At 41.1% G+C, this 25375-nt stretch overlaps 1 protein-coding gene across 6 annotated transcripts in view; it reads right to left on the bottom strand.

Annotated features, from left to right (window-relative positions):
• ARHGAP28 (Rho GTPase activating protein 28) overlaps positions 1-25375 on the bottom strand; it is a 184819-nt gene that overhangs the window by 22370 nt on the left and 137074 nt on the right. For all 6 annotated transcript variants that reach the window (XM_083187607.1, XM_083187605.1, XM_083187609.1 and 3 more), the window contains exons 6-12: positions 18842-19007; positions 18665-18756; positions 17525-17602; positions 11843-12005; positions 6077-6159; positions 3334-3531; positions 662-805 (exon numbers count right to left, since the gene is read on the bottom strand). In XM_083187607.1, coding sequence (XP_083043733.1) covers positions 662-805; positions 3334-3531; positions 6077-6159; positions 11843-12005; positions 17525-17602; positions 18665-18756; positions 18842-19007 — 924 coding nt within the window. The remainder of the gene's footprint in view (positions 1-661; positions 806-3333; positions 3532-6076; positions 6160-11842; positions 12006-17524; positions 17603-18664; positions 18757-18841; positions 19008-25375) is intronic.

Here is a 25375-nt window from a genome sequence, read left to right as displayed (position 1 = left end):
GGGTATTACTTCCCATCTCCCTGCATATCAAGTGTGGTTCAAATTGATGCCATGTTAGGGAAATAGCAGAGAATTCATGCCCCCTGCCCCCCTAACCCTCCCTCCTTTCCTGCAGCCTAAAGGTGCCCATACATGGTACATTTTGTTACGTTTGAGGCGATGCGCACTCCCGTGCATAGCACAGTACTTCCTCTGCCTCGGGGGAAGGGCGGGGGGGGGGGCGCTAAATCTGGCCGATACAAAGTACAATGCACTTTGTATGACAACATTATAGCTGGGTTAAGTACTATTATGCCTTATTCATGGACTTGCCACAATCACTCTAAAATCAAACATTTGGGAACCGTCCCTTAGAAATATTGCATTTGCCCCTTTGACCTTGACCATGCTAAAGACAGTACATGTTCCAAACAACTGCTCATCTCTCTATTAGAATTGTTTCCTGTGGCCAGACTAGAAGAAAATAAAGTACTGGATAGCAAGTAATTCTTATGAAGTTAGTAACATCTGTTATATATATAAGTGAGTCTGGAAATAATCTTTATAACTCTTCCATTAATCATTCACTTCCTCTGTGCAGAGAATGGATTGACACATATAGATTTTCATTAGGTAGAAAGCTAGTGAGTAATTCTTGATGAATGAATTTAGTATAACGTACCTCTCTTCTCTCTGGCCTCTCACGTTCCATGGTCTTCCTCCTTAGCAGCTTCCGTACACTCTTATCAAATATTAGCTGTTTTTTGGTGTTATGCAGAGCAGCCTCATTCATTTTCCGCACTTGTGAAATCAGGAAGGCTGGAACCTGTATTAACACAGGAAGCAAATGTTAGCAAGCATTATAAAGCACATTTTATTATATATTTTCTTGTAGAATCACTTTGCATTGCTTTTGATCCTTAAGAAATAATAACTTGCAGGTTTAACTCTGTAATCTGGCGAAAATGTGTCCTGTAACCACAAGATGGATGTATACTTTTATAGGAGTAACACGAAGACAGGCCTGGTTTGTATTACAAATGTTCTGAACTTCGTGCGTCAAAGTTCCTGCAGGTTTTCGTGCTGGACTTTATATTTAGTTCTAGCCAAAAGGCACACAGATGTGTGGTGCATATTAACTACCGTTGGAAGTTTATAAACGTAACTTTCTGAATGGGATCAGTCTGTAGGGAGCGAATTGGTCACTACAGTCAGATTAACTGCAGTCATGCTATTTTACAGAATATAAACTATTACTACTATAATGAAACATATTTGTTTCATTTTAATTAGGTATTGCAATAAATGTAACAAGAATCTCAATCACTTATTGGAAATTGTAAATATCCTAAACACTTTATGATAATGTGCCAGTGTTTTTCTGCTTTTTACGGATCATATTGCAATTTCATATTATATTGCAAGTAATACAAGTAAGTGGATGGTGTAATGGTTTGTATTACAGGTTGAGTATCCCGTATCCAAAATGCTCGGGACCAGGAGAATTTTGGATAACGGATTATTCCGTATTTCGGAATATTTTAATATTTCAATGATGTATTTTGAAGTATCTTGCATTTATGCTGTATAAACACATAATATACACACAAATATATTTTATTACCACATAAAATACACACAAACATATTTTAATTGTTCAAAAAACAAGGTTTCAAAACGTGAAACAAAATGTGTGTACTATCTCAGCACTGAATTTGAATGCCAAGCAATCATTGTCTTGCACATATATAGTGCCAGTTACATATCATGTCCCCAGTGATGCTGTTACATATGTCCCCAGTGAGTTTTTAGCAAAAAAAAAAAAATTTTTCACTTTCTGGAATGTCCGTATTTCGGAATAATTCGGATAACGGATATTCGGATACGGGATACTCGACCTGTACTGCCTCACAGCACTGAGGTCATGGGTTCAATTCTCACCATGGACCTAACTGTGTTTTTACATTCGCCCTGCACTTGCCTGGGTTTCCTCTGGGTACTCCAGTTTCCTCCCACACTCCAAAAATATACTGGTAGGTTAATTGTCGTCGCCCCCCCCCCCCCCCCACCATAAAAAAAAATAACCCAGTAACATCTGTTATGTGTACACGCAGGACAAACTAAATAGGCCAAGTGGTTCTTATCTGCCATCAAATTCTATAAATGGCATCAATACACATTTATCATTTTATGAATGGAAATACAAATGTATTTATGAAGCAACAGGTATTGGCATGCAAATTTTTGGGATCCCCCTCAAAAATCTTGTCTTTGCCTGTTGCTTTATAAATACATTTGTATTTCCATTCATAAACTGGTAAATGTGTATTGACAGAAAAATGATTTTTTTTCTTTCTGCATTTTTGCTTTTATAGAATTTGATGGCAGATAAGAACCACTTGGGCTATTTAGTCTGCCCTATATGTACACATGCACATGTACACACTGGGTTAAATTGTATTTTTCTTGGGGGGGGGGGGGGGGCACAAAAGTAAAGACATCAACTTCGGGGGGGTCAGTCCATCCTAACAAGCCTTAGATTGGTAAACTGGTATTTCCAGAAGCACTGGTGTTCTTGAGCCTATCAAGGTACTGATTTCTGCCTAGGTTAGCCACACGGAACTACTCAAGATAAAATCAGATCCAGGCTCCAGACAAGACCTGGCCACTCTGCGATTTTCCAGCTGTTGTGAAACTACAAATTCCCAGCATGTACTGCCATAGTTTTGCTATTAGAAAATACTAAAACTGTGGTAAGGCATGCTGGGGTTTTTAGTTTAACAACAGCTGAAAAGCCACCGGTTGTCCAGGCCGGCTGCAGATGCTGCTTGGCACGTGATCTGAACACAAGTAATTTATCATGTCAGTAGTAACACCAATCATTAGTGATCTATAAAGCCTATTGTGAAAAAAGGATATTTAATCAAGTGTGTTTTGTATGCCAATGATTCTTTTTATTACCAGTCAGAACCTTAAACTTATTTTTATTGTTGAATGCACATCACACTTTCACATATGTATAGCATATATATAATACACACAACAATGGTATTTGTGGGCACATGTAGCCTAAAAATTACACAGTACTTCAATAAACAATTTGAACAGAAGAAGGGCTGCCAGTGCCACCTTGGAAAGAGCAATATTTCCTAGCTTGGGAGGATTCCAGACACTAGTAATCCTGCCCCCATTTAAAAATTCTGGTATTATTCATTGAAACACACACACACAAAACTACCACATTTTGCAAATTTGCAGAGAAACAAATCATAATATGCTTCAACAAGCCATGTTTCCCTATGTTATTTTAATAAGATGTTTTTGTATTATATAAATAAGGAAATGTTTTCTCACCGTCCACAAGATGTCCTGGTACCTAATTAAAAGTCGAACAATATGTGCAGTGGAGGCTGCTGCCTTCATTTCCTCCTGATTGGCACTTTTGCCTTTGCAAATAAATAGATTTGGTGCAAGAATCATAGATACATTCCATAAACTCATTTTGTTTTTCTCTTCATTTGACACAATCTTTTTTAGGAAATGCAATAATGCCTAATACAAACAAAAGAAACATACATACACAAATTGTGTATCGTCACTCAGTACATTATTACATTTTATTGCGTTAGTCACTTTCTGTATCACAGTTCTGTATCAATGCTTAACGATTCCTCTGTACCACTACACCTTTTTTTAAGATATTGCTCAGAAATGCCCTTCTCAGCGGTTTATTGTGTATTGCTCAATATAACTAATGATGCGCACTACTGTCAATGCATGCAGCTCAATCTACCTATATTGTCAGAGACTGCATTCACACAGGGGAACCCAATGACATTTATCAGTGAATATGCACTATCTTGTTTGCTATAACTATATTGGCGGTGCCGCTAGTCTGGTAATGTGTACAGAGTTAGAGTTTTAGAAATACAGATAGACATGGATCCTGGTGCACAAGACAATTTTTGTATACTACACAATGAAAGTTCCAGTTGTTACTGAAGAATTCATTATTTAGTGCAATGTTTCCATTTATAAGAATAATAATTTTATTTATGTATTGCTCTTTCTCCAATAGGACTCAAGGCGCTTAACAGATCGAATGAATGTAATACAGTACAGAAACAATGAAGTACAGAAAAGCATTTAATAAACTATACTTAAAGGAATTTACATTACCTCTCAAACATATATATATATATATATATATATAGAGAGAGAGAGAGAGAGAGAGAGAGAGAGAGAAACATAGAGAGAGAAAGAAAGTGTAGAGGTGCGCTGATAGCAGTTTCACCAAAACTGTATATATGCACACATATAAAGCAGTAAAAAGTTTTTATTTCATACAATAAAAAGTATATAAAATATGTATTTCATACAGGTGTTCGCATCATAAATTTGATGTGAGATACCACTTCCGAGAGACCCTCGGAGATACCACTTCCGAGGGTCTCTCGGAAGTGGTATCTCACATCAAATTTATGATGCGAACATCTGTATGAAATACATATTTTATATACTTTTTATTGTATGAAATAAAAACTTTTTACTGCTTTATATGTGTGCATATATACAGTTTTGGTGAAACTGCTATCAGCGCACCTCTACACTTTCTTTCTCTCTCTATGTTTTCCCTATACCTTTATTAACAGCGAGGTATTTAGAGGTGCTGCTAACCCCACAGCGCAGACAGGGTCACAACCCCCCATCCTTTTATATATATATATATATATATATATATATATATTTATATATATATATATCATACTTTCAGTCCTTCTTACACCATAACATTAGGTTACATTACCTCCTAACATTACAATGTATTGTACCAGCACATTATCATGTGCACTGTCTTGCTCACTGTATAATTCCACCTTACTTTTTACCCATATGACAAACTATCTCCTTACAGGACAGTAACACAGTCTCAAATTTCAGTATCACACTAACACAGACAGTCCCAACACCTTGGTCCTCAAGGCACTCTAACAGTGCAGGTGTATGTGATATGCAGGCTTCAGCGCAGATGGTGAATTAAAAATAACTGATGTTCTAATTCATTCACCTGTGCTCAAGCATGGATGTCACTAAAACCTGGACTGAGGATGGAAGTTGGAAATGCTTGCGCTGGCACTTGAGTATTGACGCATACCCATGCAAATTTATTTTTTATCCAGGAGCATTTTAACAATTGATAGGGCCAGTGCACAATCCTCCCCTTCCCCTAAATATGGTGCATGCACAGAGAACTTTTGCACTTGTGCCAGAGTCTGCTATCCAGGTTCTTCATAATAAATTCTGGACCCCCTTCCCCATTCTGGAACCTATGGCGTGCCTCAGAGATCTCTGTTGTCTACAGCACTGGCCGAACTACTCTACGTCTACATAGCTTCAAGAAAAAGGGGAACTTCATTTATGACAAATTATACTTTATAGACTCCAGTCCTGGGCCCCCTTTCTGCCTGGACTCGGACCTGCAGTCCAAGCAGCCCCATACCTGAATGAGGCCCTGCTGCTATCTTCTGTGACAGTGTCCTAAGACCTCACTGAAAACATGGTGTATCTGGCAGCCAGGTAAAGCCTCATTCTGGGTACAGAGACCCATGTACCCTACTTGCCTCATATATCTAGGACTGAACAGCCTGTTTGGAGTTTGGGAATGTTCATTCAGAAATGTCTCAACCTAATAATGGGCAGAGACAGGGCTGACCTAATGCTGCCCAAGAACAGGTGAAATAAGAACAGAACATTCATTGAATAAATAATGAGAAGTACACTCCACTCACCACAGAGTCTCTAGCACACGCCATTATCATCATTAAACTAATAACTGGCAGAGGGAATAATATTTCACCCCTATTCAACTAAACTGTGACTGTCAGCCTTGCTTAGTGTGGTTTATTTTACTTGCCCCATGGATTTACAAATACATGCTGGCAAATTAATTATCTGGATATTTTTTGGGAGGAAATAGTACATACAGGTATACTGTGTTTAAAGAAAGTATACAAAGTGGATGCAAGGAAACTCGTGTCTTACTCCTGGAAGGAAATGCACACAGAAATCTTATAATACAGTCTGTAATATCATTTACCTTGGCAATATCTCTGTTGGCATCTGGCAGAAGCATGATTAATAGATGAAGAGCTTGCAGCTGCAATTTTATCTTGGAGATTTCTAAAGAAATGAAAATAACTCAAACAAGAATTCTTATATGAAGGTCGGCAATTTGATTAGTTGCTGAGAGAAGGCTTGCTATGTTCTCATGAGGATTTGTTTTATAAAACATCTGAGTTGAAAGATTACCCTGCCATAATTCATCATCACTCACTGACATAAATTACTCGTTATCTACAAAAAAAAAGTTATTGGCACAAAGGACGAAATGAATTTTTCATTGATCCATAAAGATTTTTACAGCCCCACAGATGCAAAAATAACGGCAGAACCAGTCAAATGGAAGGACTTGAAACAACTTCTCTACACTGTAATCTTTGTGAAGTTAAAGGGTGTCCATCACTTATACAAAATGAAGGCAGCCATTTTATGGACCAAACTAATGATTATGAGTATCCATCCTATCAAATCTATAGGCACTAATAAAACCACAGACGCACAGATGTTATTATTTCTCATGGGAGTGTAGAGAGAGGTAGGGGTGGGTCAGGCACAGATTGTCTGGATCCTGGTATATGTTGGTGTCTGGAATAGTAAAGCGGTGCACCCCCCCTTTGGAATGCACCAATACTTCAAAGGGCAACCATGTTCATCAAAGGAAAATGTGCAGCCTTGCCAGTTCCTCATAGGACACTAGGCAGAGCCAGTTACCATAGGACAATAGCCAGAGCAAGTTATCATAGGACACTAGGCAGCGCAAGTTATAATAGGACACTAGGCAGAGCAAGTTATAAAAGGACACTAGGCAGAGCAAGTTATCAAAGGACACTAGGCAGAGCAAGTTATCAAAGGAGACTAGGCAGAGCAAGTTATAAAAGGACACTAGGCAGAGCAAGTTATCAAAGGACACTAGGCAGAGCAAGTCATCATAGGATACTAGGCAGAGCAAGTTATCATAGGACACTAGGCAGAGCAAGTTATCAAATGACACTGGGCAGAGCAAGTTATCATAGGACACTAGGCAAAGCAAGTTATTATAGGACTCTAGGCAGAGCAAGTTATCAAAGGACACTAGGCAGAGCAAGTTATCATAGGACACTAGGCAAAGCAAGTTATCAAAGGACACTAGGCAGAGCCAGTTATCATAGGACATTAGGCGGAGCAAGTTACCATAGGACAGTAGACAGAGCAAGTTATCATAAGCCAATAGGCAGAGCAAGTTATTATAGGACACTAGGCAGTGAAAGTTATCATAGGACACAATGCAGAGCAAGTCATCATAGGACACTAGGCAGAGCCAGTTACCATAGGACGCAATGCAGAGCAAGTCATCATAGGACACCAGGCAGAGCAAGTTACCAATGGACACTACGCAGAGCCAGTTATCATAGGACATTAGGCAGAGCAAGTTACCATAGGACACTAGGCAGAACAAGTTATCATAGGACACTAGGCAGAGCAAGTTATCAAAGGACATTAGGCAGAGCAAGTTATAATAGGACTCTAGGCCGAGCAAGTTAATATAGGACAATAGGTAGAGCAAGTTATCATAGGACGCAATGCAGAGCAAGTTATCATAGGACACTAGGCAGAGCCAGTTATCATAGGACGCTATGCGGAGCAAGTTATCATAGGACACTAGGCAGAGCAAATGATCATAGGACACTAGGCAGAGCAAGTTATCATAGGATACTAGGCAGAGCAAGTTATCAAAGGACACTAGGCAGAGCAAGTTATCATAGGACACTAGGCAAAGCAAGTCATCATAGGATACTAGGCAGAGCAAGTTATCATAGGACACTAGGCAGAGCAAGTTATCAAAAGACACTAGGCAGAGCAAGTTATCATAGGACACTAGGCAAAGCAAGTTATTATAGAACTCTAGGCAGAGCAAGTTATCAAAGGACACTAGGCAGAGCAAGTTATCATAGGACACTAGGCAGAGCAAGTTATCATAGGACACTAGGCAAAGCAAGTTATTATAGGACTCTAGGCAAAGCAAGTTATCAAAGGACACTAGGCAGAGCAAGTTATCATAGGACATTAGGCGGAGCAAGTTACCATAGGACAGTAGACAGAGCAAGTTATCATAAGCCACTAGGCAGAGCAAGTTATTATAGGACACTAGGCAGTGAAAGTTATCATAGGACACAATGCAGAGCAAGTCATCATAGGACACTAGGCAGAGCCAGTTACCATAGGACGCAATGCAGAGCAAGTCATCATACTGTAGGACACCAGGCAGAGCAAGTTACCAATGGACACTACGCAGAGCCAGTTATCATAGGACATTAGGCAGAGCAAGTTACCATAGGACACTAGGCAGAACAAGTTATCATAGGACACTAGGCAGAGCAAGTTATCAAAGGACATTAGGCAGAGCAAGTTATAATAGGACTCTAGGCCGAGCAAGTTAATATAGGACAATAGGTAGAGCAAGTTATCATAGGACAATAGGTAGAGCAAGTTATCATAGGACACTAGGCAGAGCCAGTTATCATAGGACACTAGGCAGAGCCAGTTATCATAGGACGCTATGCGGAGCAAGTTATCATAGGACACTAGGCAGAGCAAATGATCATAGGACACTAGGCAGATCAAGTTATCATAGGACACTAGGCAGAACAAGTTACCATAGGACACTAGGCAGAGCCAGTTATCATAGGACATTAGGCAGAGCAAGTTATCATAGGACACTAGGCAGACAAGTTATTATAGGACACACTTGGGCAAACACCTTTCCTATCCCCCATGCTAAACTGATGTCTTTAGGCTCCAGCTAGTTCTTGGAAAATTGATTTACAGTATCTGATTCAGACACAATACCTTTATTTCCATTAGTTCTTTATGCATTACACAATGCATTTTTAAGTGAACTGATATGTTGTATTCTTATGGAATTGAGTTCAGTTGACAAAATGGCTGCTTCCATAGTCTGTAGAAGTTTATATTACTGTGAAGAAGTTAACTTTATTTCTATGTTATCTGCACAATCTGCTTAAACTGTGTGCAGTATAAGTAAATATTTCAGTACTGGTGTTAAAGATATGATACACCTATACGTATCAATGTAAAATAATAAGATGATATTGAATGGACAATTCACTCTGTTTTGAAAAGAGGAATCTTTAAATACTGTAATTAGCAACATATAATAGACATACAGTAGGAGGGTGATAAAACAAAAATTACAGTAGGCATTACTGTGTTGGGCACCATAGTGAGCGACCCCTACTGTTACTGTATATACAAATATTTAAAAAAGAGCAAAAAGTAAAGTGATAGCTATTTCTCATTCAGATAAACTGTGATGAGTATTGCGATCAGCTACTACCCAACAGAGCAAGATTCCAGAACTCCTCTATAGCAGGGCTTCTCCACTGAGGTAAGCAGGCCAACACCAACTAGCTAGAGAAGTAAGACACTATGGGGGGATATTTATCGAAGCTGAGAGAGATAAAGTGATAAAGTGCTACCCAATCAGATTCTACCTTACAATCTTCAGGTTTAAAAAAAAAAAAAAAAGAGAAAACAAGAGCAGATTATTTCTTAACACTGAAATAAGGCTGTTGTGCTGGGCACAGTCCTTAATTGGTGGACGTACAGTAGTATGAGTTAGACTATTATATTCCCTGTGTGCCTTACTGCAATAGCTGGGGTGAGACTGCCTCCACCTAGGCCCAAAGAAACATGGCCCAGGCTCCATGCCTGAGACACTGGGGACGATGGGCATAGCCTCAGATATGCATGAAACCTGAAGCTCCCAGGATTACTTGCCAGGCAAATAAACATGTCGGTACTTGTGAGTTATCTGGGCGTCCGATTTTGGTACTAGATCGCATGCGATATCGCATGCGATATCGCATGCGATTTGCGATTTGCATGCGATTTAGCATGCGATTTGCATAAGATTTGCTATTCATTTCATTACCCCACGCTTCGGGCTCGGTGGCTCGCTGCGCTCGCCACACTATTCTATTCTCACTCCACGCCCTAGTGGATAGTAGGGCATGAAAAGGTCGGAGGACGCGTACCGCCGCCCCTCGCGGGCTCGCTGCGCTCGCCACGCTTCGGGTTCACGTTGATAGACACACTTTGGGGATAGTGGGGTAATGAAATGAATAGCAAATCTTATGCAAATCGCATGCTAAATCGCATGCAAATCGTAAATCGCATGCGATATCGCATGCGATATCGCATGCGATATCGCATGCAAATCGCATGCAAATCGTAAGTACCCAAATCGGACGCCCAGATAACTCACAAGTACCAACATGTCTTAGCTGTCCACAACTGTGGAGTATGTCTAATTTTTCTAGGCTATGTATAAAAACAATATTCTGATTTATTATAGCCTAATTAATGTGCATGACAACAACTGGCTCAAGCTCTATGACATATGGGATTTTCCTCATTCCAATGGGTCGGGGGTATGGATCATTGGACAGACAGCAACTAGGTCGACAAGCATTAGGTTGGCACTCCAAGGTCGACATGCCTCAAAGTCGACATGACTGAAGGTCAACATGAGGTTAGGTCAACAGGATCATTGGGCATCAGGGTAATTAGATCGACATGAGGAAGGTCGACAGTCAAAAGGTCGACATGTTTGTGTTTTTTTGCCACGAACTTCAACACAGTCGACATGGACACTGAAACGTAGAACTGCTACGCCTGGCACACTATTTTATTCTCCCACCACACCCTAGTGGATGGTAGGGCATGAAATACCACCTGTCGGTGCATGTCGGCTCAAAAAAAGGTGAAAAACCGCATGTCGACCTTTTGACTGTCGACCTTCCCCATGTCGACCCAATGACCTTGTCGACCTAACCCCATGTCAACCTTCAGGCATGTTGACCTTGTGGTGTCGACCTAATGCTTGTCGACCGTAGTGGCCGCGTTGTCTGCACATGCGGTACAATATCGCTAGCACAGCCCCTGCCCCCCACACCGTTGCTTGTTGTGACGGTGACAATGCCAGCATTACGCTGGTTCCCGTCATTATCGTTTACTGTGTACCCTGCTTTAAAAATGTTTACCATTGATAATAAAAGGGTGCCGGGTAATGCTATTATCTTACAAATGTTACTTTGTATGCTATTATATTACTAATGTTATATACTGTACTGTACATCGCTCAGATTAAATTCAACTTTGTAGACGGAAGCTGCTTACTGTAATCTGTTTTAAGAAATGAACCAAAAGTCAACATATATCTAAAGCCTAGAAAATGTTCACTGTAGATGTTATATATTTTATAATGAAATCTTAGATTTATGATGATTGTGGGATTTATTTCCAACTCCATCATGTCAAACAAACTCTACACAGTAGGCAACAGCTCTTTGTAAACTCGTCTGTTGTAGCATTCATGTGCATTCAGATTCATCCATAAAGTCTGAACAGTTGTCAAAATAGATAGCGATCATTGATATCTACGGTATGAAGAAGAGGATTTTCATGCATACTGACAATTTCCTGAACACTCGACTCTCCATGAACACTGAGAGTTTTCTGTATGTACTGACATATTTCTTGACAAGCAGATCAATCATTTCTACTATTACAGCCACATGAGCTGCACTGACAGCAAGCACCATGGGCACAGAACAAGCCCCCGTGCGTATCTGCACTGAATCCTGTAGGCTTTATCATCTGTAATATATATTACTTTGCTTCACCATTGTCAGCAATAAGAAAGCATTGCGAACCTACTGTATATGATATTAAATATACTTACTGTCCACTAGTGCGAGGAAGGCAGGCAGATATTCCATTGTAAACAAAGGGGTGGGCAACTCCCTTATAAACATCTTTAGAAGACCGGCAGCATCATTGTTTCGTACATTTTTCCAGTCAAAAGTGTTGTCATAAAATTTGCATTCAAGCTCCTCGCGCAGGCTCTGCACATATGAGATAACATACATTTATTATTTATTTATTATATATCAGAATTAAAACTGTCAGGAGCCCGCCAGGAGGGCAAGCCTTTGCGGACTCGCTGCGCTCACCACATTGCGGCTGGATGCCTATTCTATTCTCCCTCTATGGGGGTGGTGGACATAGCCCACGTAAGTAGAGAAAACAGCCCGTGTAAGTCGGGATTCCGACTGTTGGTATTCTGATGTCGGAGAAACAACCATCAGAATCCTGACTGTCAGTGAGTCAACCAGAACCCGGTGGTCCCACTGGCAAGTTTAGCAATCTTCAGTATTGGGAAATAGGAATTGGATACTTGTGGGTAAGTGTCACTTATTGCATATTGGCCCAGCCTGATTACAGGCCAAGCTTTGGTTAAAAGAAAATTTAGAAAGATTATTTCTAAGTAGGAGCTTCCAAAGTTCCAACTAGAAGTCTCAGACCCTCACACCATTAATTTGAGGAGTTAAGGCCCCCATACACTATCCGATTTGGGCACGATTTCACCCGATTCGGATGAATCGGGCCATGAAATCGGCCCAAATCGCATGTTTTGACATCCCCTCCGATCCGATGTGTGGTCCCGGAGGATCCGGGACTCATTCTGCAAGGGGAAAAAAACCCCATTACAAATGAATGGGCAGCCAGTGATTGGCTGAGAGAGCTCTCAGCCAATCAGCAATTGGCTGAGGGAGCTCTCAGCCAATCAGCAATTGGCTGAGGGAGCTATCAGCCATTCACTGGCTGCCCATTCATTTGTATTGTCTTTTTTCTCCTCCTGCCCAGCTCCCTCGTTGGTTCACCGGCGCCCCCCCAGCGCGCTGCCTCTGTGTCTCCTGCCCGGCTCCCCAGCGCCCCACCCCCCTGCCCGCTGCCTGTTTGACATCTTACCATGCTCAGCTCCCCAGTGTCCCTCGCCCGCTGATTCTGCCCGGCTCTACCCCTGCCCACAGCTCCCCGGGAGTTGCATATGATAAATCGCATGGTGATTTATCATATGCAAAACTTGGCACATCAAGTGCCTAATCATATGTGAATCCTCCTGGGGAGCTGCCGGTGAAATCAGGTCCGACTTGTCCCTAGGACAAGTCGGGCTAATGTATGGGGGCCCTTACAGTTGTGACATCTGGTATCAGGTTGATGGGTTGACATTGATTAGGTCAACAGTCATTACTTCAACCACTATTTGTCAACAGGCAATAGGTCAACACATTAAAAAGGGTGACACGGTCTATGTTGACATTGACAAAAGGTCGACACAAGCAAAATGTCAATATGTTAAAGGTTGACACGTTAAAATGGATAATTGACCACCATGATTTTCGGAAGGCACATTCATATGGCAACACTGGGTGAATATACAATGGAGCAGCAACAATATACTCTCTCTCTCTCTCTCTCTCTCTACATATATATATATTTATATATGTATATGTATATATACAATCCAAAGATCCAGGGCACTCACCAAACTGATAGTCTGCAACAAAAGTCCTTTATTTTCTCATTTCTGAGAGTAAGCCGAAGTTTCGGACCATACAAGGTCCTTAATCATGGCAAGCACAACTGTATATATATATATATATATAGATTCCTGAGGTGGCACTCCTGAGGTGAGTGGTCTTCAGACCAAATGCTGGCATGTGTATATATATATATATATATATATATAGATATATATATATATATATATATATCTATATATACACACACATGCATTTTGACCATGTCGACATATCATACTAAATCCTATATGTGTATGTGTGTGTGTCTTTGATGTGGAAAATATATATACACACACACACACACACACACACACACATTGCTTTGTTAGGAATTCTGGGCCTTATTCTGGTTGGAGCGGCCGGGCCGTACGCGCACGTCCCAGGGTTTTTAATGATCTGCGCATGCGTACATTCGCTAATGCGCAGGCGCGAACACTCCACAACGCTTACGGACGGGTCTCTACGTGCGAAAAAACCTGTACGCGAGTGTACGGGCATTGGGGGCGGCATAGGGGCGTGATGAGGGGAGCGGCCGAAATAATGAGGGAAAATGGGCGTATATATGGGCGTACACGGGGGTGTGCACCAAAAATGAGCGGTGCTACTACCGCACGATCGACTAAAGCACCGTTCGGTACTTGTTTCCTAGAACGGCCACAATCGTGAGTGATCGTGGCTCTTAATTAAGGGACACGATCCTCACGATGTGGCCGATTTTTTACAATTTTTTCCCTTTGAATGACAGAAATCGGGTCAATCGGTCGGTCGCGACCAATTAAAATCGGCCGCGATGCGACCGACCGATTCACCCGATTTTTCCATAGACTTCAATGTTAAAAAATCTTTTAACATTGAAATCGGGAGGATCGCGTCGGTCTTGTGCCATTATAATGGCACAAGATTAGATGGACTTGATTAAGTCCATCTCACATAGGGAAAAATGATAAAAAAGGTGAAATGGGCCAATATGACCCATTTCACATTTTTTATGTGCCCGCCATGACCCCACGATAGACGTCAACCCGAAGCGTGGCGAGCGCAGCGAGCCCGCGAGGGGCGGCGGTACGCGTCCTCCGACCTTTTCATTCCCCTACTATCCACGTCGGCGTGGAGTTGAGAATATATAGTGTGGCGAGCGCAGCGAGCCACCGAGCCCGAAGCGCGGCGAGCGCAGCGAGCCCCGCGAGGGGACGCGTATACCTGTGAAGTTATACGCGTCCCCTCGCGGGGCTCGCTGCGCTCGCCACGCTTCGGGCTCGGTGGCTCGCTGCGCTCGCCACACTATATATTCTCAACTCCACGCCGACGTGGATAGTAGGGGAATGAAAAGGTCGGAGGACACGCACCGCCGCCCCTCGCGGGCTCGCTGCGCTCGCCACGCTTCGGGTTGACGTCTATCGTGGGGTCTAGCCCACTTAGTAACATTTGGGGGGGCAATTGAAAAAAATCTGGTGAAAAAAAAAAAAAAATCGGGTGAAAAATCGGTCGGTCGGATCGGTCGCATCGCATGCGACCAAATCGCATGCGATGCGATCGATCCGATTTTTTATCTTCCGACCACAACGATCTAAATCGTTGTGGCCGTGCTAGGAAACAAGTACCCACCGTTCATTTCGGACACAAAACAGGCGGCCGCCAACCGCCATCTCAAACCACCCCTACAGATACCGCATGCCAGCGTGCGCCTGGGTTAGCTAATTTACGCGGATTACTACCAAACACATACACCTGAATGTAATAAGCAATGCTGCAGTCTATTAAGTCCAAACCATGATTTCACTACCTGCAAGCCACACACATCACTCTAACACATTGGAAGCTTATCTTTCTATACTTCTCTACATTTAAAGGTTTGTTTAATTTAAGGTAAGAATCTTTGTAAGACCTGCTTATATATGCAAAGGTAGGTATTTGTTAAACAGTTATACACATTCACTACGTGCTTTCATAGACTTTACACAGTAGCACACTCAATCGACACAAGTCGACATGTGTCAACGTGTTCACTCTAATACAAACATAGGTTTTGTATTTATGATACAATAACATAAACCACATCTAACACCTTCAAAGGATGTTTCAGCAATGTTTTAATCCCATGGCCACTATTTTGCACATTAATTAATTCAATCAATTAATTAATTTTCATAATTATAGTTGAAAGGGAAGATATGCTGGTCCATATATGTGAAGGGTATGTCAGCGTACACGGACGTACGCTCACTCTCACGAGCGGTGCCATAAGCTGACTTTTCTATTGAAAACAATAGGGACCCGTCCGTGCAAGCTGGCGTACGCTCAGATAGCCGCAAGAAGTCGGTGGGAAGACGGCCGAGAGACGTCCGTAAACGGTGGTGTACGCTCAATTGTACGCCAGTTGTCGGAGTGTAAGGGCTGGCCCGTCCGTGTACGTTGGCGTACGCTCAATTGTACGCCACTCCCCTTTGCCGATATTTCTGGCCGTACGTATGCGGCTGAGTTGTGGGTGGACTTAACCCCAACGGCCGCGTATGGATAGCGTATGTTGTTTTGGTACGTACGCACGTTTGGCCGCACCGATCAGAATTTCATTTCTCTAAAATAAACAGTAAATTACATAAAATAAGCCACAACTGCATTTATAATTGGGACCATGTGTTTCATTCAGCCAACAATTTTGGAACTATTACAAATTCCAAACAACTGAAATTTTTGTTGAAAAAAAATCTGTATCAGTTTAAAAAATGTGTCAAATTCTGTCTAATTCATCCTTGTGACAGCTTTCATCCTGGTGAATTAATGTTACACTATGATTGCAAGCCAGAAACATTTCCAACAATCCTGCATGTGCAGTACATTACTCCCACATCTGCACATATGTGCACAATAGTCAAATTACACAACCAGCCAAAATCCTTCACCACTCTTTTAGGGTAAATACAAAACACTGGCTATATTATCAACTAATTGCTCTCTTGTCTCAAACATATAAAGCCACGTCCACATGGAGCGACTTGCACAGACCGCTCAGCACACATGCGATGCACCTACGATATTTGCTGAGTGATCTGTGCTGTGCAGTGTTTTGCCTATGCTTACTGGCAATCACTGTCTATCTCTGCTGGCAATGGTGACGTGTGGGAGCGCGCACCGCCATCACTATAGCGTGTACACACGTAGCGATCCATGATTTGAACCGATAGAAACAGGGCCTAAATCGCCCGTGTATGCCCCTTAAGAAGGCTGGTGTAGAGGAAAAAGGTTAATTAAATCATAGTAGCCAATCAGGCAACTGCTTTTAGTTTGTAAGCTGTACTATGAAAAATGTGAAATAAAATGTGATTGGTTGTTTGAGGGACACCATATTTTACCTGTGAATGAGTTTCTCTATGTCCTTACTTTCTATTTCTACATATTTATTTTTTAAACCTTTAATTGAATTGTTCCTGCATACTTCACAAATAAGTCTGCATTCACAATGAAAAATGTCTCCCCACCATGATATTCTGATGAATAATTGCTGATCATGCACTCCACCCAGACCAAGTACAGAAGCGCCAAGCCTGCCACATCTATGGGACCAAAAACTAGCGCACCACTTGCAATGGCTATACTTCCATCTGTGTTCATTTGTCACAGACACAGGTTCCTAAAGGTGCCCATACACTGCTGCAACGTCTCGCAGCAGTGTTGGGACACCCAATACCCCTGCAAGCCGCCGGGACCTTCCCGGCGGCAGGGACGCATGCGATCCGTTGTGATGGATTGCATGCGTCCCTGCTTCCCGCCCACCTTGCCGCCTGGCGGGAGGTCCCAGAACGAGTGGTCGGACGGCCAGCCGGTCCAACCACCTGGTTGGGTCCGATGCGCACGGGACCGCGGAAGGCACCGACTGCATGTCAGGGGGAGGCGATTTGGTCCGCAATCGGCTAAAATTGGACCAAATCACCTCAGCGTATGGGCACCTTTAGTGTTAGAACTAGCTGCCGATCATCAGTGAATAAAAACAGAATATTTACCTTGACCCTAGAGGCAGAACCTGGTACCCGCAGTATTCCTTCTGTTTCCAAACCTGTGTCCTCAAGTCGCTGCAATAACTATATAATAAAAGGTACATAGCTGTTACAATAATGATGCATTAAACATAGGATTCAATTATGATTCTTCACTTTCTCTTTTTGGGAAAAATGTCCAAATTTTGGATCAAATTGTTACACCTTGGGGACTGTAAATAAAGGTTACACATATTGCTATTGCTCCTCTTTGCTGGTACTACTAGTGGTAGTTTATTAAACATCAATTTTGGTCAAAACTTAATTCACAAGAGGCCAAAATAAGAACAATCTCAAGCACGGCCATACTGCCCTTTCTCTAGGGGAGCACCCTGCAGCTAGAACCACTACTGCAGAACTGCCAGTGCATCCTTTAGATGCTCCAAACAGACAGCCGATCAAGTGCAAACAGGATGCTATATATGTCTAGCGTCTGATTGTCTCCAAAACACTGCCATCTGTTGGCAGTGAGTGAAACTACATCTCTTTATCTAAAATATATCTATATATATATCTATATATCTATATATACAGATATATATATATATATATATATATATATATATATATATATATATATATTTATACAGGTTGAGTATCCCGTATCCAAAATGCTCGGGACCAGGAGAATTTTGGATAACGGATTATTCCGTATTTCGGAATATTTTAATATTTCAATGATGTATTTTGAAGTATCTTGCATTTATGCTGTATAAACACATAATATACACACAAATATATTTTATTACCACATAAAATACACACAAATATATTTTAATTGTTCAAAAAACAAGGTTTCAAAACGTGAAACAAAATTTGTGTACTATCTCAGCACTGAATTTGAATGCCAAGCAATCATTGTCTTGCACATATATAGTGCCAGTTACATATCATGTCCCCAGTGATGCTGTTACAAATGTCCCCAGTGACTTTTTAGCAAAAAAAAAAAAAAAATTCACTTTCTGGAAAGTCCGTATTTCGGAATAATTTGGATAACGGATATTCGGATACGGGATACTCGACCTGTATATATATATATATCAATATATACATATAGTATATTTATATTGTCATGCTGTTTGTGCTGCAATATTATTCAGTAATTACCTTTTGAAAGATCAAGGGGACTTTTGTGCCTGGCACTTTCTTTTGATCGTTTTCCAGTAATGTTGTCAAGGGAACTCCAAAAAGACCATTTTCTAAAGAAAAGATACAAAGCAATCATTGCAGTTTTGCAATGTTACCTGTAACTCATCAAACACCTGTCAGATCCATAGATTATACCTCTTCCTTTGATTCGTATCACTCTGTTCCTCTTTAATTCAATCCCCAAAGCATCAAAAAAAGCTGTTAATTCGATTAGCGAGAGGTACCGGATTTTCTTCATGTCTTCTAGAGACAAATCTTCAACCTCAGTAAGCCCAAATCTACTTTTCCACACAATAAATTTCTGAAAGATAATGACAGAGTAAGGAATTTATTTCCTTCAAGACTTGGTAGTTACTTTCAAAATAAAATAAAATTACTGTATACTGAAATAAGTAAACAGACTTTGCTTTAAAGGTCCACGTATTAAATCACTAATGTGAAAGAGACAATATATTCATGGATAAAAGTAAATGACTAAGAATGTACTGCTACAGCATGCAGAAAGAAAATGTCTTGTTTGGTCTTGGCCCTTTTCTAACATGTACGGAGAAATCATTTTAATTGATTTTAAAAGTAAAAAAATCCATATTAGCATGAATAGTCCTCCACCAGTGTTAATATTCTGCGGGGTTCTACGGTAATAGCTATTTACCACCGCTGCATTCCTTGTTCCTGAGATGATGATAGCAGGAGAACATCAATGAGAAAGATAGCTTTATTATATAAATAGATTTTTTTTCCAGTTTGGAATTCATTTAGAACATTTTGTTTATATTTTGGTTCATTCATTGAACCCCCTGCATGTGTGTAACATGAAAAGCATGAAGCCTGAGCCAGAAAAATGCTAAATTACCACTTGCAGATATAGGGTGGTATTCAATCCGGGATTCCGACTGTCGGAACGTTCCTACAATCAGAATCCCAGGCCATGGTCATGTCGATGAAAAAGGATTGTCAAAAAATGTCAGTGAATTGAACAGTCCGCCGCCTTTTTACAGTTTTAAAGTCGGATCTGTTATGTCGTAATCCGCCTTTAATGCTGTCGGAAACGGCAGCATTGAATAGGCGGCGTGTGCTATTTCCCCCCAGTGGCCAATATTGAATACACCACACAATCGCTAAGGCAGCGGAGTATGACGCACTTGCCTAGGCAAGATTATTTATAAGGCACAATAGAAAACCAGCCCTGCCACCGTGTGTTTCTAAGCAAAGCCAATAGTTATGCTGGTGAAACATATAATTAATTTTAAATGCCAGTGTAGTATATTTAAACCAATCTGTTCCTAAGTTGCCAAGCCTATGTGGGCACCCACCCTGCTTTGATAAAAAGTAAAGTGAATGATGTTCTGTCTCTATTTTAACAACCATCACGAGACACATCCCATCTCTCAGTCAATGACTAAATGGCTGCTAACTTGTGTAGCATAGGCTTCATTAAATATCTATGTCATTTTTTGATGTTTTAAATAATGTGCATTACCAAGGAGCCTTCAAATCAATTAACATCTCTAAACACATGGATAATGTTGCAATCCTCTGGAAATGGATATTCTTGGAGGATCAACTGCAAATAAGTTTAATAAATAGGCCCCATAGTTTATAACGGCCAAAGAGGGCAGCACACAAAATCCTAAGTATGGGTGCTATTTATTATGAGGGTACTGGAAACATATAAGAGATATTTTTTTTTTTTTTTTTTTTTAAATATATTTTATTAGTTTTATAATACAAACAGGTACATTTCACATACATTTCAACCATTACAGCAATCCTCTTAACGTAATACATTATCACATTTTATCAGGCGTACGACCCTTTCTTGCTGCTAGATACTTTTAAGCCAGATAATTTATCCCTATGTCTGCGCCATGACTAGATTGCCGAATGGTTAACATTTTATACATGACAGACTACACATTACATAACACCCCAGCTTGCCCAGCTATCGCTTTCTTCCCCTACATCCTATCTTATTCTGCATGCTCTTAGATACATATTCTTATCTCATGTATTGAGCACTACCCTTGGACAGTCCTATGACTCCTAACCTATGCCGAACATCTTGCTATCTACCCTTGAGAACATTCTACAACTACCGCTCCTACTGCATTAACTGGTGCCACATAAGGTTATAACATTTTAGTTTAACTTTCTATGGGGGACTTCCGATCCTACTACCCTGATTAGTGCCCAGTTAGGATTATATCATGTTCTTTGGCCTTTTTTTTTTAAATTAATTTTTTTTTTTTATTATATTATTTTTAGTGAATAATTGTGCATTTTACTTCCATTAGTCTATCTAAATCTGATAGGCTATTTTAGTGTCATATCTCCTTACCCCATGTGCCCCAAATCTTCTCATACTTACATATAGTGTTCCTGTGCATGTATATGTATCTTTCATGTGACGCTGTATAATCCACCAGCGATTCCCATTTCTTATAATCTGGACCTACATCGGCCAACCAAGTCCTTGCGATCATTACTTTCGCTAGGGCACACATATTTAAGATCAAAGCTTTTGTATACCTACTTATACCACTGCTCACAAATATCCCCAACAGGCAGCATTTGTCTGAAAGCCACTCCTCCTTAATACCCATATCGCACATTGTTTGCTTAACCTTGACCCAGAATTCCTGCACATACGGGCATTCCCAGATCAGATGGTAAAATGTGCCCTGGGTAAGTTTACATTTTGGGCATTTATCCGAGATTCTTCCTCCGAACTTTATTAACCTTAACGGCGTTAGATATGACCGATGCAACACATACATTTGTACCTGTTGCACTCTAATCGAGTTTGTTGCCTTCGCAACTGCTGCCATCGCCTCAGTCCATTCCTCTATCCCCAACGGGCCCAAGTCTCCCTCCCATTTTTTCCTCATCTCATCCATCTCCCCCACTTTTGACCGCAGCAGCATATTATATAGTTTGGATGTTAGTTTCCGTTTATTATTGTCTCTCAGTATTTTCTTAATTGGAGAGTCCCCGAACTCCGGCGGGTGTTCCTTAAATTGTACCTCCATCATACTCCGTAACTGGAGATATCTAATGGCATAGCCCCTGGGAACAGAGAACTCTTCTTGCAGTTGACTATATGACTTCATCTTACTATTATCATAAATTTGGCACAGCCTGGTTATCCCCAATTTTCCCCAGGCCCGGGATATTTGCTGTTCTCTTGTTTCCCTAGTTCCCCGGGGTATGTCCAATGGATACTCCGTATCTAACGCCGTAAATTCCACAATCTTATTCGCTTCCCTCCATATTTTCACTGCTTGAGTGAGTATCGGAGCTTCTTTCCTATTTACCTGCCCTTTTACCAATTTTTGGATCATAGTTATCCCTCTTTCTTCCTGGCTCAACAGATCGTAAATCCCCTCGTCTTGCGGTGTGGTTGCTATCCAATCGACTAGAGATGTCAATTGGGTTGCCACATAATATAATCGGAGGTCTGGGAGACCCATTCCCCCCCCATCCCTTCTCCTCATTAGTGCCGCCAGTTGTATTTTGGGGCGTGAATTGCCCCATATAAAGGACGAGAGCAGACTGTTTGTTTTTCTGAAAAAGGATTCTGGTACATACTGAGGTGCATGCTGCAGGGCGTATAGATATTTGGGAAGCACTACCATTGTGATTAAATTTACCCTGCCCATATTCGTCAAGGGTAGCCTCCGCCATACCTTGATTTTGTTAGTTAAGTATGTTATTAGTGGATCTAAATTTAATTTCTGGTACTCCTTAGGGTCTCTAGAAATCCAAATACCTAAGTACTTAAAGGTTTGGGCCCATTTTAATGGTGTAACCAAGTTGGGTACCCCCTGATTCTCGTACTTTATTGCAAATATGTTGGACTTGTTCCAATTTATTCTAAAGCCTGAATAATCTCCGTACCTTTTTATCTCCTCCATCACTATTGGCACAGCCTGTGTGCCGTCGGCCGCAAAAATTAATAAATCATCAGCATATAATGCTGTTACGTCTGTGGTGGATCCTGCTTTTAATCCCCTAATTCCAGGATGTCCCCGCAGGATACAAGCCAGGGGCTCTATGGCCAAAGCAAATAAGGCAGGTGATAACGGGCACCCCTGCCTTGTACCCCTATGGAGACAGAATGGAAATGATGTTTGTCCATTTACCGCCATCCTTGCCGATGGGGACGCATATAACATTTTTACCCATTTGATAAACTTAGGGCCCACTTTCATTGCTCGCATTACTTCCCATAGGTAATGCCACTCGACCGCGTCGAATGCCTTGACGGCGTCGAGTGACATCACCACTGGGAACGGATCGTCCACATTAGGACTCTGTAAATGTCTGTGGAGTTTCCTCAAATTGATTGCGGTTGATTTCCCCGGCATGAAGCCGGTTTGATCTTTATTAACTATTTTGTCAATATGTTTATTTAATCTTGACGCAAGAATTTTTGCAATAATTTTCGCTTCCGTATTTATCAAGGATATTGGACGATAGGAGTCCAATGAAAGTGGGTCCTTATCCGCCTTGAGCAGTACTACTATTTTCGCCTCCAACATGGATTGGGGGAGTCTGTTCTCATTATAGCTAGAGTTAAATGTTTCTAATATGAAGGGAGCGAGTGTATCGACATATCTTTTATATATCTCCCCTGGGATTCCATCGAGTCCCGGGGATTTCCCATTTGGTAGGGATTCAATTGCCTCCTTTATTTCCTGAATACTTAATGGAATATCCAATTCCCTCGTGGCCTCTAACGGGAGTGATGGTATAGTTATTTTGTCCAGGTATTCTCCAATCTCTGCTTGACTATATTTAACCCTCGATTCATATATCCCCTCAAAATAATCCCTAAACACTTCTCCAATTCCTTCCTTATCGGAGACCACATTCCCCATTTTATCTTTTATTTGCAATATAATATTAGATGGCTTGTCTGCCTGGGCTATATTGGCTAGGAATTTCCCCATTCTATCAGCGGATGCATATCTAACATGTGCTCCGTGTAGCATCATCTTGCAGTTTTCATCCTCAATGCATTCAAGCCACTCCTTCTGAGCTTTTAACCAGGCATTTTTCCTTCCTTCATCCTTATTTGTAATATACAACCCTTCACATTCTACACATTTCTTCTCTAGCTGCAATATTTTATTCCTACTAGTTCTTTTAACTTCAGAGACTCCACTTTTCAATGTCCCTCTCATGTAGGCTTTAAAACTGTCCCACACCACACCTCCGGATGCCGTATCCCTATTTATCTCCCAATATTCTGTCCAGTATTCCCTAAATTTCTCCTTATCTTTCAACTTCTCCAACCACCTAGCATCGAATTTCCAAAACCCTTGCTCTCTCCCTTTGTTTTCAGATAACTCAATCGCCACTGGGGAGTGGTCCGATATACCTCTATTTTTATAATCTACTTTTATCACCTCAGGCATCAATTTCCTAGATACTAACATCAGATCTATTCTCGAAAAAGAGTGATGGGAGGATGAGAAACAGGAGTACTGGACAGAATCTGGATTTTTTTCCCTCCAAGCATCCACCCAGTTTAAATCCTTAATAAACTCATCAAATCCTCTATTATTTCTTCCGCTCCCCACTGGTGACCTACTCCATCTATCCATCTTGGTATTTAATACGTTATTAAAATCACCTGTACAAATTATCGGTAGGTCCGGCGCTATGGAGATAAATTCCACCGCCATCTTTAAGACCTCATATGTAAATGGAGGTGGAATATAAGTCACCAGCAGGAGTACACGTCTTATCCCCAAGGTACAATCCAGAAATATATACCGTCCCAATGGATCAATTTTCTTCCCATGAAGAACGAAGGGGAGGGATTTTTTAACTAGGATCGAGATACCCCGAGAGGTATTAGTAAAGGGGGCATGGTATGTCCATCCCACCCAGGGTTTCTTGAGAGATAGGAGCTTGCTCCCAGTAAGGTGGGTTTCCACCAGGCAAGTTACATCCGCGTTATAGTGCCTTATTTGTTTTAATACTAATGATCTTTTTATTTTATCGTTTATACCCCTGATATTCCAGGACAGTATTACCACCATACTAACTTGTTAACCATATGGGAATCATACAAAATAATCAACATAAATACTCCTCCATCCCCCAGATCCAAGGTATTATGATTATTAAACTCATCCGGGTAGTTACCAATAAATTTCTCACCCACCTCTGGATATATTTGGGTACTAAGACCGCATGCAGAAAGAATTATCCAAAATACTTTTACACATATAGCTGGGCACATAAAAACATTAAACATACTCCTCCCCCCCTCCCCCCACCCCGTATACCAACCTCCCTCTGGCATACATTACATCCCCCCTTTACCCCCAATCTTTTCCCCGAGGCTATTCTCAAAATGGCACACCCTAGCACGGTGAGCCCCCCAAACATTCAATTATATCAATATATTTTATCAGGTTGCACATCCAGTTGCTAATTGATAACTGCCCGGAGTCCATTTATCAACCCAAACAGCCGCTTCATTTGCCGTCTGGAAAAAAAGGGTTTCCCCATTGGCCACCACCCTCAATTTGGATGGAAACATCATCGAATATTTAATTCCCTTTTCCCGAAGACTCTGCTTGACTTCATAGAATTTTGCTCTGTCCTTTTGGACCTGGATTGCAAAGTCGGGAAAAAGGGATATCTTTGAACCAT

The sequence above is a fragment of the Crinia signifera genome, chromosome 5 (assembly GCF_055691185.1).
Source record: "Crinia signifera chromosome 5, ASM5569118v1, whole genome shotgun sequence".
In the NCBI taxonomy this organism is placed as follows: domain Eukaryota; kingdom Metazoa; phylum Chordata; class Amphibia; order Anura; family Myobatrachidae; genus Crinia; species Crinia signifera.
This window is presented reverse-complemented; position numbering and strand designations above follow the sequence as displayed.